We start from the raw sequence: 17,126 nt of genomic DNA, 5'->3' as shown, positions 1-17,126 counted from the left end.
ACAAACCTTATTTCTGAGGAAAATTGTATATTCAATCCATCTCCATTACATGTTCCGTTTTCTGTTGATTCCAAGTCTTACTTAATTTGCGTTTACAGTTTTTCTCTCTCTTCAAATAACCCGCTAGTGGCACAAACGTTAATAGCTCGCTTTAGCGAGAAGAAGAGCAAATATGTCTCTTTTAGCAACCCGACAATCTTCCAACCGATACTTCCGAAGCTGTCCTAGTTATCCGTCTATAATAACCATGGAGAATACATATATGTATCTCTGTTATTCCAAAGAATAAACGTACTAGAAAATACCTTGGCGTCGACGAGCTGTCGGCGCATATATTACTAGAAAATCCGATCACACTCTTTCCAAAAGTGAATAAATGTGGATGATTTGATTGATAATTATTAATTATTGCGTGGTAGAGGGTAATTTTCCGTGGGGAGATTACAAAAGGTGATGTGACTTACCAAACAAAAGTGCTGGCAGGTTGATAGACACACAAACAAACACAAACATACACACAAAATTTAAGCTTGCTTCATCAGGAAAGAGGGAAGGAGAGGGAAAGACGAAAGGATGTGGGTTTTAAGGGAGAGGGTAAGGAGTCATTCCAATCCCGGGAGTGGAAAGACTTACCTTAGCGGGAAAAAAGGACAGGTATACACTCGTGTGCGCGCGCACACACACACACACACACACACACACACACACACACACACATCCATCCGCACATACACGGACACAAGCAGACATTGTGTCTGTGTATGTGCAACACCCATTAAAAGTGCAAGGAAGGGAACATCAAACAACAGTAAATAGTTCACTTAACTTTTTAAAATGGCATCAGTGTTTAGAGCTGTTAAAATGTTGCGTAATACAGTATAATTATAAGGTCTGGAGTTTGATATGATGTGGCATGGAGATGATAATTCTTCTGTCTCAAAATGTGGTTTATTCATCATTCTGCATAACATTTCACACGTATTTTCACAATATCACAAGTAAATATCAAACCATGAAACTTAGTGCTTATTATATACTCTTTGAGAGTTTCTCTTGTAGTTAATGAGTCTTAACTGAACTAAATGAGACCGTCTCAATTGGCACTAAACAAACATACTAAAAGTAGTATAACTGTTTCTTAATCTTTTCAGAACACCCCAAAAACTTAAATTTTCTAGATTATAAATCAGATATAGCGTATACAATGTCTCTTGAAGATACAAATTTATGTGAAAGTTTTTAGTAATAATAACGATAACAAAGTTACAAAATTTGTAAATATTAATATTGGAAACTTCATATTATGTTGCAATATCAATTATATATCAATAGTAAGAAATATATAAAATCATAGATAAAAACATATGCTTTATCTGCATTTAAAAATACAGCTTAAAAATAGCAAAAATAATGTTATTCATTTTTAGAGCATTTTCTGTTAATTGTTTGCCTGCTAATTTTTATGGTGTAAGATCAAAGTATGAGAATATATAGATACACAAATGGAGAATTACATTTGCGGACAAATCACATCCGATGGCTAGAAAAATTAGTAAACCTCCACAAACATGAATTACACGATTTACAAATAATAATGTGTTCATATTTGGAGAAAATTTAGATGGTGTAGCAGCTTTCTGTAAATGAGCAATAGATCCAGTAGGATTGGATTCATTATAGTGTGCAATTTACATATTTTTCCCGCAAGATTCATGATGTCCCGTGTATTTCAGCTTTGGAGCAGGCTTCCAGTTGCCAAGCTATTTGACGCGCACTGTGATGCACTTGTTATCTGTACCACAACAGAATGGTCTACAGGAAACCTGGAACATGTACTCGTTTTCTGACTAAGTCACTGTTGCCTCCCAATTATCTTAGCATGTGACAACAAGTATAACTTGCATTTCTGAAGTCCCTGTATGGCATTGTATTTTGGTAAAGCATTTCTTGGTTATAGCTTTGTTGACAGTCTCTCTCACTTCTTCCAGGTTCTATTTCAGTACCCCCAGGATTATGAAAATAACTTTTAGTAAAGCTAATATGAACACTAATTTTTGTTTAACAGAGCTGTGCATAGTGCTTTGGCTTGCCCTGATAGCATGCTTTGTCTCCTAACTTGTGCTGGTGTGTGTCTCACTAACCCTGTGGTGTATCTCCCTTGCTCTCCCCAAACTGCAATACAGTAGAGAAGCATTACGCAGTGGAAGCACGATTGTTCCAATGCCTAGTTGCTGAGGAGGACGTGTCAGCTGGGCAGGGTCTGGGGGACTCTGAGTGCAGCGTTTCTCGTGGAGGCCCTCGGCAGTCTTCCATGAATGCAGTTCTTGATGGAAAAATGAAAATTAGTAACTCTGCAAGTGGTGCTGGACTGAAGAAGAAACCAGGCTTACTCAAGGGCATTGGCTCCATGTTCAGGTAGGTCCAATACCCAAACTTTTTGTAAAGTACTTAACATGTTAAATAGTTGCATGCGAATACAAAGTCTGGTAGGAGTGTACTTTTTCTACACTTAAAAATAATGAGTTTTGTCACCTATTCAAAACTGTGTACGTCCTGGTGGAATTTCATTGAAGGATAAGACAATGAATTGTAGAAAATTGTCAACAGTCCTTTCATAATTGCTATAAATATACTATTACCATGTTTTCCTCATTTCTCTTTTAAATGAATAAAGAGAACTGTCTACATGTTTAAAATTTATGAAAATTGTAGTTTTTCAAATGCTTCTCTACATCTATATAAATAAAAATGTAAATGTTCTTTGTTTAAAATCGTGTATCTTCAGGTGTTGTTCACAGATTTCTCCAAAATGTTGGCACAATATTGCATTCTACACGATTTGAACTTGGAATAACACTAAACAAGTTCAAGGTCGGAGAGAGAGCTGGGGGGAAGGGGGGGGGGATAGGAGATGGACAAGGGGTGGGAGGAAATGAGCGTAGAAAGTGGAAAGGAGGAGCTAGACAGAGAGAGGGGCTGTGGGAGATGGAGATTGGGGGGGGGGGGGTGGCAGAGAAGTGGCAGGATGAAATAGAGAGGGGGGGGGGGGGAGGAGGTGATGGACTGAGAGGGGAAAGAGGAAGAGATTGCAGAGTAAATCCAATTTCCATACACACAAGAAACATATGCTTTCTGTTTTCTTTCTTTTCCATGTAACCAGACTAAGTCACAGCAACGTGTGGCTGGAAACAGCTTAATAATATTGTGTTCTATCCATTGTAAAATAGATACTGATCAGTAAGGATAAAATATTTGTGGCAATCGTTGCAGTAAATTGTTAACCCTTTATTCGGTTTCATTTTATGTACCTTATTATAGCCCCTCTGCATGATTGTGCATGGTTATCAGTATCTCTTACATGTTTTAAGAAAGCCATATTGAATCGTACCCAAACTGCAGTGATACCATTTTCTTGCTTTTTCTTTTATTTCCACCAGAATACCTGGGGGTACAGAGGAATACTGTTGACAACTGGGCAGTATGACAGAGTGTCACATATGCCATGATAAAAAAATAAGCATGCATTGCTGGACCCATGTCCAAGTCTCCAGTGTGAGATCTGGTCATCACAAGATTGAAGCAGGTGTAGGCAGATAGGGGACTTTATAGCACCGTATTCAATGTGGACTGAGGATCAGTGACACTGTAGCTTGCTCCATATAACTAAAAAAAGGATGAAGCTGTTCAAAATGTTGTTATAGTTTCATGGGCTTGCATTTTAGGTTGAGTTTTCCCTAGATAAAGTTATTAGTTTTCAGAAGTGCACACTCATTCGTTCATTGGTTTCATCATTACATGGCTTCTTAGCCTGAAGCCAAACATTCTAAAGGATAATAGTTCAATCCAACAAATACCCCATCAGAAAACATGACAATTAGTAACCACGTAATGGTCAAGAAAAACTTGACTGAAAGCTCATGAAATTTCAGCCATTTGATGCAGATGGAATCATAAGGAGATTTTATTCATTCGCTTGCTGAGTACCTGGCATTGTCTGGGTATGTATTTATTCCAGACTTCTATTAGTCCACCTCTTCCTCCTCGCTCTCTCTGTCCATGTCCTCCATCCCCCCCCCCCCTCCCCCCCCCTCTCTCTCTCTCTCTCTCTCTCTCTCTCTCTCTCTCTCTCTCTCTCTCTCTCTCTCTCTCTCTCTCTCTCTCTCTCTGCCCATCTCCTCCTCCCCCAGCTGTTCATCTCCTCCTCCCTCCCTACCCTCTCTGCCTACCTCTCCCTCCCCCTCTTTCTGCCCATCTCCTCCTCTCTTCCTGTCTCTGTCCATCTCATCATCCTCCCTTCTCTCTCCATGTTATCACAGCTATCCCTAGAGGAAGCTCATGGTTCTTACACCTATCATATTTTTTTCCAGGTGGTAACTAGTATTGTACTAAATTTGATTGCAATCGCTCCAAGGGTTTAGAATGAGCCTTTTACTCTTAGCTTTGCCTGCATATGCACATGCCAAATATATTTTACGTATATTTAACATATTTTACATGTATTTGTACACGTATTTCACCTATATGCCTAGCGAATTTCGCCCTGTAGTTTCAAAGTCATACAGCTCATTGTCTGTAACTTAACATCTCTTGAACTACGAGCTACACAATAATGAAACTTTGCAGGTACATCCAGTGTTATATGTGGCTACTCTCTGTGAAATGTGTTACAAATAAAGTTTGTAGCAACGAAGTAATAAATTTAAAAATCCTACATGATAAGGTAGTTTTGCTGCATCTTAATGTTTATGATACCCTACATCCTGAACTAAGTGTTGTACAATGATGTAATTTTTATTTTACATCCAGTGGTATATGTGAATACTATCTACAAAATGTCACTAATACAGTTAGTAACAAGGAAGTAATATATTAAAACATAATGCTTCATTTTGCAGTTTTACTGCATGAACAGCAAAAATGTAGTAAGCAATAAACTTTATTCCTTTCATCAGGTTTTTTTTTTGGGGTGGGGGTCTCCAGCGAGAAAAAGTTTTCTAAATTTTTAAATTATGTGTAAAGTTTATTGCAAGTCTCCAAGTGCTCTCAAATACTGGATGACTAAATTATTGGTTTTCACACTTCATGGGCCACACTATTTTTTCACCCCCACCTCTTTGATTGATTGATGAATGGTTCTTTACCTCACAGCAATTCCTTCTAAACAGATAGTGATATGTGTACCAACTTTGGTTTAAATCTGTCCAGTGGTTTAGGAGGAGATGTCGAAAGTATAATCTGCATAGATGCCACACCAAGCCCAGGCATTTTTATGTTATTTACCTCACTGGGCAGACATATCGGTGCAGCATTAAACGTCAGGAGAAATTGCACATTAAGAAGGTTGCTTGAAGCTCTAGTCCTTCTGCAACACTGCCATGATGACAAAACAATTTCACTGCTTACCATCATGTTGACACTACTGTGACCACAACGATTTTTACATCTGTGAGTTGTTTTCTGTTCACCAGCGATTGATTCATTCCCCATGAGAATTTGATAAGGACTGGATTGCTGTGGCCACCATACTGCAACATTATGTTACAACATATCTAATTTGAAACTTATTAAAAAATAATCTTTAACAAATTAATCAGATGTACTTGCAGAAGAGGACCACAGTGAAAGAGAAAGGGAGGCCCGGCAAGCTCTCTCAACAACCTAGCACAGAACATAAATCTACACAATATAACCTTCATGCGTTATATTTTTGTATGAGGAACACACAAATTTGTTTCCAAACAAGAGTCATATACATTTAGGCTGAACGGGCATTTGCAGAACAGCTCATTGGGAGCAAGTGCTGTCATTTTAATAATGGGGTTAGAACTGAGAGAGCATAACGTGCTTGATAAATTCTTTTCATGGTTGCGACTTAAACTGATGATCAGTAATCATACCCAGAAATTTAGTTTTTGATATATGTTCTATTTTTTTCCTTCCATGTCTGTAACAGTTAAATCCTGGTATTTGAATAACAAAGTTAATGCCATTTGTCCTTTTTTGTATTAAGTGAGACTTCAGTGAAATTTGTGAATCTGTAAATTTCAGAACATGCTATGTTAACTTTTGTCTGACATTTTTTCTGTGATTATGAAATTAGTCATTTGAATACTATATTTTTTGTCCTAGCTCATAATATCTGGAAAATCATGAAGCTATATTAAAAGGGTTGGTCATAAGGTACTTCCTTTTTGAGGTTTTTGGCATCAGACAAATATTTGCTCACCAATTTGTAGAAATTTTAAACATTCAGAAATTTCTACTTTCTGGCTAAGAAGGATCTGAACAACGGCTAGCTAGATCTCTTATTCCTAGTGCATCCAATTTCTGGAATACGATGGCATGATCAGATCCAAAAAGATAAGTAATTTGCTCTTATCCACCCAGTGGCTTTAATACACACTTTTTAAAGCCTACAGCTTCTTTCTCTGTGCTGGTACCTTCTCTGAACCCATACTTGCATTTAGTGACAATGTTAAACTTGTTGAAGCCTTCCAACCTTTATTTCGTAACAGTTCCAAATATTTTTGAAAAAGTTGGCAGCGGTGAAATTAGTCTCGCATTTACTTCCATTCAGTACACAAATGAGGACTTCATCTACTCCTGTAGACATTTTATTTTTTAGATACTGAGGATCTTAATATTTTTACATAATTTAATGCTTGTTGTCTTACAGAATTATCTAGTGGGCTGATGCAGCTAAAGCAGGAATGTATTCATTCAGAAAAAGTGAGCAGTAGAATACTGCTGTAAGTAAAATTTCTGAGGTGCGAGTAGGACTTGCCCTCTGAGGATTCTGTACAAACTTATTTATGTATGTAGGCAGTTCATCCATCCTGGGAATTAAGAATCTCAGTGATTTTTGTCTGTTATTGATAATGGAACTCCAAGACTTTTGAGAATGTTTTAATTTTAATTTTGGAGTAGAATAACAAATGACAAAAGAAACACATTTTGTGTTATGTAATTACAGTTTAACAGTTTTTGGAATTTTTCTCTTAGCTGTACTGTGAAACCTTGCTTCTTGCCAAATTTCACGATTACAGGTCAATGTAAAGTACACAACAGGTTTTGATGAGTGAGCTGGTGAGTATCAAAATATGTGGCATAAACTGCACCCTTCGATTAACTTAGAAGCATACATATATTACACCAACAGGGAACCATAGATATAAATTTCACCATATAGCAGAGATGCGGAGTTGCCTGAAACTGCAGTCCTTTGTGAGTGAGTGAGTGTGTGTGTGTTGACTAAGGCGAATGGCCAAAAGCTTTAATTGTGAGAATCTTTTTGTTGTGCCTATCTGTGACTCGGCATCTCCGTTATATGGTGAGTAGCAACTTTCCTTCTCATAATGTTGTTACATTCCATCCTGGATTTTCCATTGTTTGAGATAAATTTCAACTTGATATGTCTACCTGAGAAAATGGGTTGCTAACACATAGACAGACAGACAACAAAGTGATCCCATAAAATACATACTTTGTTGGCGATACCACCCACAAATCATTTGATTATTTAGATTCAGGGATTAAAGTTATTTTAAATTGCATTTTAAGTAACAGGTCATTGTGAAGCAGTTTTCGTCATTATGGCAGCCATCAAAACCTCATTCAGTATCCCAAACATAACCAGTCTGTTGACAAGTACAGCAATGACACTATTCAAAGCAACAGTGGCACGTCATACCATGTGGAATAGAGAACATATGGGGAAAAACTCAAGATCGCAGATATGAAAAGAATAGAAAAAAATTCAGACAATGTTCATTAAATGGGTACTAAGAGTGGAAAAAACAGTGCCATCTTGTCTTGAATATGAATTCACAAAAAATACTTGTTTTGTAAAGGACATCATATTACAACATTGGCTGCTTTCCACAGTGCCATAACAGGAACTGATTACAAAATGGTCCAGAAGAAGAAGAAGGAGGAGGAGGAGATAGGCCCAGATTTCTCATACACACCAGTCATGCCGGATGACAGCTGGACTGAGAATGTAGGAACAAAAGACACATAAACAAAGATTTGCATTACACAGGTTTCATCATAAAATGCATACAAACAACAAATAACACAAATCAACTGAAGACAGTAAATGTGTGCTGCATGGACAACAATGTTAAAAAAAGTATCAATTACAATGTGTGCAAAGGAAACGGAAACTATAACAGACTGTAGGAAAGATTAAAACTTGTATAAGCTTGCATATTAATACTCAGTCTGAGCACTGTCTCCTCATTAATAATACAAAACTAAATATTTTGGCACATAGATAATTGTTGTTTTATAAAATCTTAGTAATATTGCAGATATTAGGCTATCAACACACAATAAGCAGGAGCTATTGATTGTAAATGAGGAAGCAACAGGTTTTTCAAAGTAGCTGCTTTCATATTAATGCTACTATATAATTTCCCAGTGACCTATTTGCAGTTAGTGATGCCTACACAAACTAATAAGAAGACATCTCATTCACATCATGCAGATAATCCAATGACTAAATCAACCATTCTGTCATTATTCATTCACTCATTCATTCAATTACATCTACATCTATACTCTGCAAACCACTGTGAGATGCATGGCAGAAGATACTCCCATTGTACCAGTTATTAGAGTCTCTTCCTGTTCCTTTCACATACAGAGCACGGAAAGAATGATAGTTTGAATGCCTCTGTGCGTGCAGTAATTATTCTCATCTTACGCCCACGATCCCTATGTGAGTGATACATGGCGCATTGTAGAATATTCCTAGAGTAATCATTTAAAGATGGTTGTTGAAACTTAGTTAACAGACTCCCTTGCGATATTTGAAGTTATCTTAGAGTCTTCCAGTTCAGTTCCTTCAGTATCTCTGTGACACTCTCCCTTGGGTTAAGCAAATGTGTGACCATTTATGCTGCCCTTCTCTGTATACAGTCAGTATCCATTGTTAGTCCCACACACTTGAACAATATTCTAGAACTAGTTGCACAAGTCTTTTGTAAGCAATCTCCTTTGTAGACTTTTACACTTCCCCAGCATTCTGCCAGTAAACGAAAATCTACCACCTGCCTTACCCAAGAATGAGCCTATGTGATCATTCCATTTCATATCCCTACAAAGTGCTGCAACCAGGTATTGGTATGAATTGGCCAATTCCAACTGTGACTCACTGATATTATAATCATATGATTCTATGTTTTTTTTTGTTTTGTGGAGTGCACAATTTTTCATTTCTGAACATTTAGAGCAAGTTGCCAATCTCTGCACCACTTTGAAATCATATCAATATCTGATTGAATATTTATGCAACTTCTTTCAGACAGTACTTCATTATAGATAATTTCATCATCTGTAAAAAGACTGATTTTACTATTAATATTGTCTGCAAGGTTATTAACATACAGCATGAACAGAAATGGCCCCAACTCACTTCCCTGGGGCACACCGAAAGTTATTTCTACATCTGACAATTGATTCATCCATTCCCGTTGCATTCATTAGGCATGCATAGTGTGTAGTTGTCTATCAGGCAGTCCTGTTGCAATTCTGACTATGAGTTTTACCTACATATCTTAATGAATCAGTCATTGGTGTTTTGCAGATTTGGGAAGCATCGGAAAACACTTGATGCACCTATACAACTGGGACGTGAAGATAACATGTCGAGAGTACCTGAGGTGGCTGGTGGAGAGAGGGAGGCAGCACGTAGAGCAGCCCAGGAGGAACAGCGACGTATCCAGGAGCAATACCAGCGACTGGTGCAGCGCCAGCGACAACTTGAGGTTGCCCAAAAGCAACAGCAACAATTGCAGCAACAAAATTCTCAACAACAGTATCAGCACCAAAACAACCACCAACAGCAGCAGCAGGTTTGTCTACTACTAATCAAATATGTATGCACAGAAACACCTACTTATTTTAATTAAAGTTATGTATAAAATATTAAATTATTTTTATTTATTACATCTCTTACAGAATACAATCGTCTGTATTGTAATTACCTTTAATCTATAACTAACATAATGGAAAATTGAACTAGTATGTCCATGTTGTCTGGATATTGGTTTCCCATGTATACTGGTGTGCAAACTGTAAGGATGCAGTAACTTTTCCATGATGTATCTCTGTCAAGTAACTTAACACTATGAAACTTGAACCATACATTATAGTACAGAAGGTAACTGAAATAAATGCACAATAAGATGAACAGAAAGAACATTTCTATTCAAAGATGATATTTACACTGAAGTTGCCACGATCTCTCTCTGTCCACCACACTCTCCCATCTCTATCGGTCCCTCTCACACTCTCTCTGTCTCTTCATGTCCTTCTCCCCCTCTCATAGTCCATCTTCACTATCCCCACTCTGACAATATCTTCCTCCCTTCTCTCTCTCTCTCTCTCTCTCTCTCTCTCTCTCTCTCTCTCTCTCTCTCTCTCTCCCCCCCCCCCCCTCTCTCTCTCCCCCCCCTCCCTCCCTCCCTCCGTCAGTAGGCACCTCCCTCGCCTCCCCCACCCCCTCTTTCTCTGACCGTAGCCACCTCCCCCGCCTCCCCCTCTTTCTCTGACCGTAGCCACCTCCCCCGCCTCCCCCTCTTTCTCTGACCGTAGCCACCTCCCCCGCCTCCCCCACTTTCTCTGACCGTAGCCACCTCCCCCGCCTCCCCCTCTTTCTCTGACCGTAGCCACCTCCCCCGCCTCCCCCTCTTTCTCTGACCGTAGCCACCTCCCCCGCCTCCCCCTCTTTCTCTGACCGTAGCCACCTCCCCCGCCTCCCCCTCTTTCGCTGACCGTAGCCACCTCCCCCGCCTCCCCCTCTTTCTCTGAGCGTAGCCACCTCCCCCGCCTCCCCCTCTTTCTCTGACCGTGGGCACCTCTCCCGCCTCCCCCTCTTTCTCTGACCGTAGGCACCTCCCCCGCCTCCCCCTCTTTCTCTGACCGTAGGCACCTCCCCCGCCTCCCCCTCTTTCTCTGACCGTAGGCACCTCCCCCGCCTCCCCCTCTTTCTCTGACCGTAGGCACCTCTCCCGCCTACCCCTCTTTCTCTGACCGTAGGCACCTCTCCCGCCTACCCCTCTTTCTCTGACCGTAGGCACCTCTCCCGCCTACCCCTCTTTCTCTGACCGTAGGCACCTCTCCCGCCTACCCCTCTTTCTCTGACCGTAGGCACCTCTCCCGCCTACCCCTCTTTCTCTGACCGTAGGCACCTCCCCCGCCTCCCCCTCTTTCTCTGACCGTAGGCACCTCCCCCGCCTCCCCCTCTTTCTCTGACTGTAGGTACCTCCCCCGCCTCCCCCTCTTTCTCTGACTGTAGGTACCTCCCGGCCCCCCCCTCTGCCTCTGACCGTAGGCACCTCCCCCGCCTCCCCCTCTCTCTCCGTCCCCGTCCCCGTCGCCGCCTCCCCTCCCCCTCTCTCTCTGTCCCCGTCGCCGCCTCCCCCTCCCCCTCCCCCTCCCCCTCCCCCTCCCCCTCCCCCTTCCACTCTCTCCGTCCCCGTCGCCCCCTCCCCCTACCCCTCTCTCCGTCCCCGTCGCCGCCTCCCCCTCCCCATCCCCCTCTCTCCGTCCCCGTCGCCGCCTCCCCCTCTCTCTCTCCGTCCCCGTCGCCGCCACCCTCTCGCTCTCTCCGTCCCCGTCGCCGCCACCCTCTCGCTCTCTCCGTCCCCGTCGCCGCCTCCCTCTCGCTCTCTCCGTCCCCGTCGCCGCCTCCCCCTCGCTCTCTCCGTCCCCGTCGCCGCCTCCCCCTCTCTCTCTCCGTCCCCGTCGCCGCCTCCCCCTCTCTCTCTCCGTCCCCGTCGCCGCCTCGCCAGCCTCAACCCCTCTCTCGGGCTCTGTTGCCACATCGCCAGCCTCACCCCCAACCCCACCCCCCCCTCTCGGGCTCCGTCGCCACATCGCCAGCCTCACCCCCAACCCCCCCTCTCGGGCTCCGTCGCCACCTCGCCAGCCTCACCCACACCCCCCCTCGGGCTCTGTCACCACATCGCCAGCCTCCCCCCCTCTCGGCAGAATTTTAGGTGCTAAGATACATTGCAAGTATTATATTTTTAATTCAATTTGGCAAATTTATATCTTCCCGAGGCAGCTGGAGAAATGTACGCCCCACTGTAATTGTAGCAGTGCACTTGAGGTTAAGTCATCCCGTCTGCTCCATGTATACACTGCATACATAAATTAGGTACTAATAAGGTCCTGCATTGTAGACATTTTCCCTCTACCAATACATCCAATAGTACTCTGCATTTCATAGGTTTACTATAGTTCAGATGGTGCCTAAGATTTTTAATAGATTTATGAGAAAACTTACTCCCTTTTCTCAGCAGTTTTCATACAGATCTTTGTTCTTCTTGCTATACCTCTTTCTCTGACACAAATTCTGGTTATTTTTCTTTCAGTTTTTAGAACTAGTTTTCGTGCAGACAGTGCCTTAAACTCATTTTTAATATAGTCCTGTATAATTTAGTATCCTTCTTTGTGATTTATTTTCTTTAATTTTCAACTGAGTTGTATGGTCCACCATTTCCTCAATTCTAATTAAGTTTCTGCATAGTGTTTACAGATTGGATTCTACTCACATGTTTTCTTCTTTAGATGATTCTGCAGCCACTCATATTTCCTCCCCAACAGAGATGGTTGTTTTAGATTGCTCCCATAATCCTGCTTTCAATTTGGAATTTCTTTCCTGGTTGTTTGCTCCTGCGTCTTGGATATACGAGGGTTGTACCAAAAGTAAGGCTCCCAATGAGCTACAGCCTTGAGGGAAGGTACTAGGCTAAATCCAACAACAGTGCCATGCACAGTGGTTCCCCCACTGTCGAGTCTGCACATCCACTGTTTGCTACATCGCTCAGTGTTGTCTTGGCAGCCATCAGAGATGGAAGTGTTGATCACCGCCCCAACCAAGTGTGAGATTCGTGCATTAATCCATTTTCTCCATGGAAGAAAGTTACCACCCATGGAGATTAATCGGCAGCTGACTGAGGTTTATGGTGAAGAGTGCATGTCTATTGAGCACATCAGCAAATGGTTCAGGGCTTTTGCTCATGGTTGCACGGAAGTTCGTGATGAAGAACGGAGTGGAAGACCATTGGTTTCGGATCAACAGTGAGCTGTTCAGTGATCAGAGAGTCACTGTCCGTGAACTTGTTGAATGCATTACTGAAGCTTTTCATGGCACAATTGAGAGAACTTTAACGGAAACGTTGGGTTATCACAAGATGTGTGCTCACTGCATCCCCCGTATGCTGACTGACGGACACAAGGAGAAACGCCTTAACTGCTTGCAAGTGTCTTCAATAATGTGAGGGGAGAGGCAACAAGGAGAAGTTGTTAGACTCTATCGTCACTGGATATGAAACTAGGTGTTCCATTACACACCCAAAACAAAACAACAATCTCGTCAGTGGTGTCACTCCAGTTCACCGCCAGCAAAGAAATTCAAACAAACACCGTCAGCATGAAAGATTATGGTGACTGTGTTTTGGGATCGGAAGGGGGTACTCCTCATCGATTTCGTGCAACCTGGGATGACAATAAACTCATACAGATATTGTGAAACATTGACCAAACTCCAGCGAGCAATCCAGAATCGCCAGAGAGGATGACTGAAGGAGGGAGTAGTGCTTCTTCACGACAACACTCGACCCCACGTGGCTTGTCAAATACAGGAGCTTTTGAAGAAATTTGGGTGGACTGTCATGCCCCATCCCAGTGCAGCCCCGACTTAGCTCCGTGATTATCACCTCTTCCCCAAGCTAAAGAAACACTTTTGTGTCAAACACTTAAAGAGGGAAGATGAAGTCCGAGCAGAGGTCACATGCTTCCTTAATGGGTTGGCGTGAGACATCTTCGACTTAGGAATACAAAAGTTAGACCACTGTCTTCAAAAGTGTGTCAAAAAACATGGAGACTATGTTAAAAATAGACAAAAGTGTAAGCTTTTCAACGATGTATAAATTAATAACAATAAACAATGTTTTCTATTTGTAAAAAATATGGGATCCTTTCTTTTGGAACAACACTCGTAACTGTAAGGCCTTTAACTTACCTTATTTTCTCCTGCCATTCCTGCTGTCCTTTTATTAATTCTACAAGCTCTTCCTTCTGTTCCTCCTCCATCTTTCCTTAGGATATCAGTGAAAGTATTATGTTGACTCTGTATTCCCACTTTCCTGATACCTTTAGCCTCCGTTTGTCACTCTTCACATGACCCTAAACAAGGTGTGCTGCTGTACATAATACTCTCCCCCATTTTAATTTCACCACTGTCTAAAAATCCCAAGTCTTTAGATATGTCGTCTTGTTCCACTTTGCTTTCCTCCTGTCCCTTGCTTACCCCACCAAATAGTTCATGTGGTTCTGCTATATTGTTACTTCATGTGATACTAGCTGAACAATTGCCTCCTTAGCTCAAATATATGTGTAAAATACAGTTTTAACACAGTTCACTACACATGCCAAGAAACAAAAAAACATGACAATTTCAAACAAATACCCTATGGCAGTAATGCTAAGCAAGCTACTGCAGCTCAGCAAGCTACTGCATCTGATCAAGCGACACATACTTTTCATCATCTTGCACTGCTATAGTTGTGTTGTGTGGCACGCTGTACAGCATTGAGGAATTTTTGTTGTTTCTTGCTTTATTACTGTTTTGTGAATACATTCCATTTATTCAATTCACTGTTAAAAAATTCTGCTGTTCTTGCTGTGTGAGCCACTATTCTGCCCCTCTGCTTGGTGGTGGGGATTGTCACACCTATTGTCAGCACACACCACTGTCTTTTGTGATCTCTGTTTTAATTTCAGTATCATTTTCTCAGTTTGTTCTCCCCACATACTTATTCACTGAAGATTGTCCAGTTGCGAACTCCGTGTCTAAGGTATCGGTGCTGTTGGAGGAGTAAATAGCAGATAGTTGTGTACTGAGTCACTTTATATGTCAATCGTTTAGAAAGATAGGTAACTCCTCAAAAACCACAGTTAAGTCAAAAATATTTGTTATAATTACACTGGTTCTTTCCAGAGAATAAATACTGGGACTTTTTTCTACTGCACTAAGCATACAGATTCCCATTTCAACTTCTAACAATAGTAGCTTTGTACGACTGCTAGTCATGACAATGATGTATGAACTACTTGTGCTCCTCAGCTCAAAAATTAAAGATCACGTGATGGATATTGTTATTATGCTGATTCTTCATTACATGAAATATCCCTTTTCCATGGGCATCAAACAATTTCAAAAGAGCGACAGCCTTAAAGAATGTTGAAGTTTCCCATTAAACTATATAATCTAACTTCAAACTGATGTTTCCTGAGTGAAGGTATTTAAACTCATGTTTTTCTTTTCATTACATACATTTATGTTATTGAGTGAATTAGTTCATGTATTGCGATTCGATTGCTTTAGTAATGTATGCTTCCTTGGGTCACAAGTGAAGCTACGGAGATCTTGTAGCAAAATCAGCAAACTAGGGGAGTTAGCATAGTGCCCTCTACTCGCTACACTGTAAGTTTAATATATTTATAATTTATGGGAAGCACACATCTTGGCAGAAGTTAATTTCAGCTATTAATCCCACTCACAAATCACCAATTGTGAAGGAGGCCCTGGCTAAACACAAGAAGACAGCATGCTCCCACCTTCATAAAACTCATGTTGTTCCCCTCCCCCCATGCCCCCTCCGGTGGTTCACACAGCTTTTTTTTTTTTGTTTCCTTGGATCAAAAAGAGCCAGAAAGATCATAGTTTTCGGATAATTGAGGCAATCCAAATGTTTTAGACCGCACACCTTAAACAGCCTTGTAGTTGATGACTTTCTGGGTACACCTCAGAGTACAAGACTGGGAACAACAGGGGAAGCAGATTATTGATGTAAGAGTGTCACATTTTGACAGGTACTAATACACTGATTATATATCTTCAATAAATTCCTTGTTTTTGATGTTGGTCTTGATGCTTGAATAATTAAAGATATTGCCATTAGATAAAAAATTAAATTTCATAAATAATATTTGTAATTGACAAGACATTTATCATTCTGAGAAAAATGAGATACTGAATCACCTTCTATGACCTATCACCATGTCATCTAAGGATGTATTAGGGGCTCAGCCTGACAAACAAAAACAAAATTGAGAATCATGTTATGTCACAGAATACCACTCGGTGTCCCAGTTGACTCTGGCTGTATGGAGTGCAAGTCTTTGTTGTCTGTCGAGTGGTGTCAACAGTAAACAGTGCAAGGCCACTTGAGATCTCAGGCCAGCTTTTAGTGATTTGTCCCTGATGGTTCGTGGTGTGACACTCACTCTGCAAATTTGATCTGGATTTCAGCTATTGCCTTCTATCTCTGAGCCTGTCAAATAAACATACAATCATTTCGTGGTATAGTCTTTCTGGAAAAACTTCTACGTACTCTTCTTGCCACACTGTTCTCCTCTTATTACCACTATTTTTGCAGTCATTGCACTACACCCAACGATCTATGCCATCTGTTGGTATGACTCTCCCCACACACCAATGATTCAATCTTCCTCAAAGTCTGAAAGAAAGTAATAAGCTTAAGTGCACGTCCTCCAGGCATTTCATATTGCAGTCTTCGTTTGATAAGTTCCAATAATGTTAGACACTGCACTGAAAATAAGCCCTCATAAGGATGAAATTTCAGTCATCATATCTCACAAGATGTGGAAATTCTGGAGTATCAGCCTGGTAGCATTAGGTAAAGGTGTCCGCGATGTAATGTTCACCATTTCTGTCAGTGTAGTTGAGCCATCGAGTGGATGACAGGCACGTAATAAACAAGGTTGAAAACATTTCTGTGCTTCTGGACAATGTCCTCCTATAGAGCTAAGTAATAAAGAAATGAGTAGTTACCTTTACTCCACCCATTACTTTATTCTACCCAGGACTTAGCATTCAGATTTATAAATGGAGCTGCCCATTAAAGAACAATTTCTATGGTGGTCTTTCTTTGGGTTATCGTAAGATGTGAACTATTATGTTTAAAAAGTGTTAATTTTAAGGTGAATGTTAAATGAGAACACATTTTGAAATGTTCTCTAAAAGTGCTATCATCTTCCAGGACACTACCAACATATTCCAAAACTAGGGAGGGTTCTGCTACAGCAGT

At 41.1% G+C, this 17,126-nt stretch overlaps 1 protein-coding gene across 1 annotated transcript in view; it reads left to right on the top strand.

The window, feature by feature from the left end:
- LOC126474358 (partitioning defective 3 homolog) overlaps positions 1–17,126 on the top strand; it is a 222,176-nt gene that overhangs the window by 180,172 nt on the left and 24,878 nt on the right. The window contains exons 23-24 of the mRNA XM_050101825.1: positions 2,229–2,415; positions 9,590–9,857. Of these exons, the coding sequence (XP_049957782.1) occupies positions 2,229–2,415; positions 9,590–9,857 (455 nt within the window). The remainder of the gene's footprint in view (positions 1–2,228; positions 2,416–9,589; positions 9,858–17,126) is intronic.

Source organism: Schistocerca serialis, chromosome 4 (assembly GCF_023864345.2).
Source record: "Schistocerca serialis cubense isolate TAMUIC-IGC-003099 chromosome 4, iqSchSeri2.2, whole genome shotgun sequence".
Classification (NCBI taxonomy): domain Eukaryota; kingdom Metazoa; phylum Arthropoda; class Insecta; order Orthoptera; family Acrididae; genus Schistocerca; species Schistocerca serialis.
This window is presented reverse-complemented; position numbering and strand designations above follow the sequence as displayed.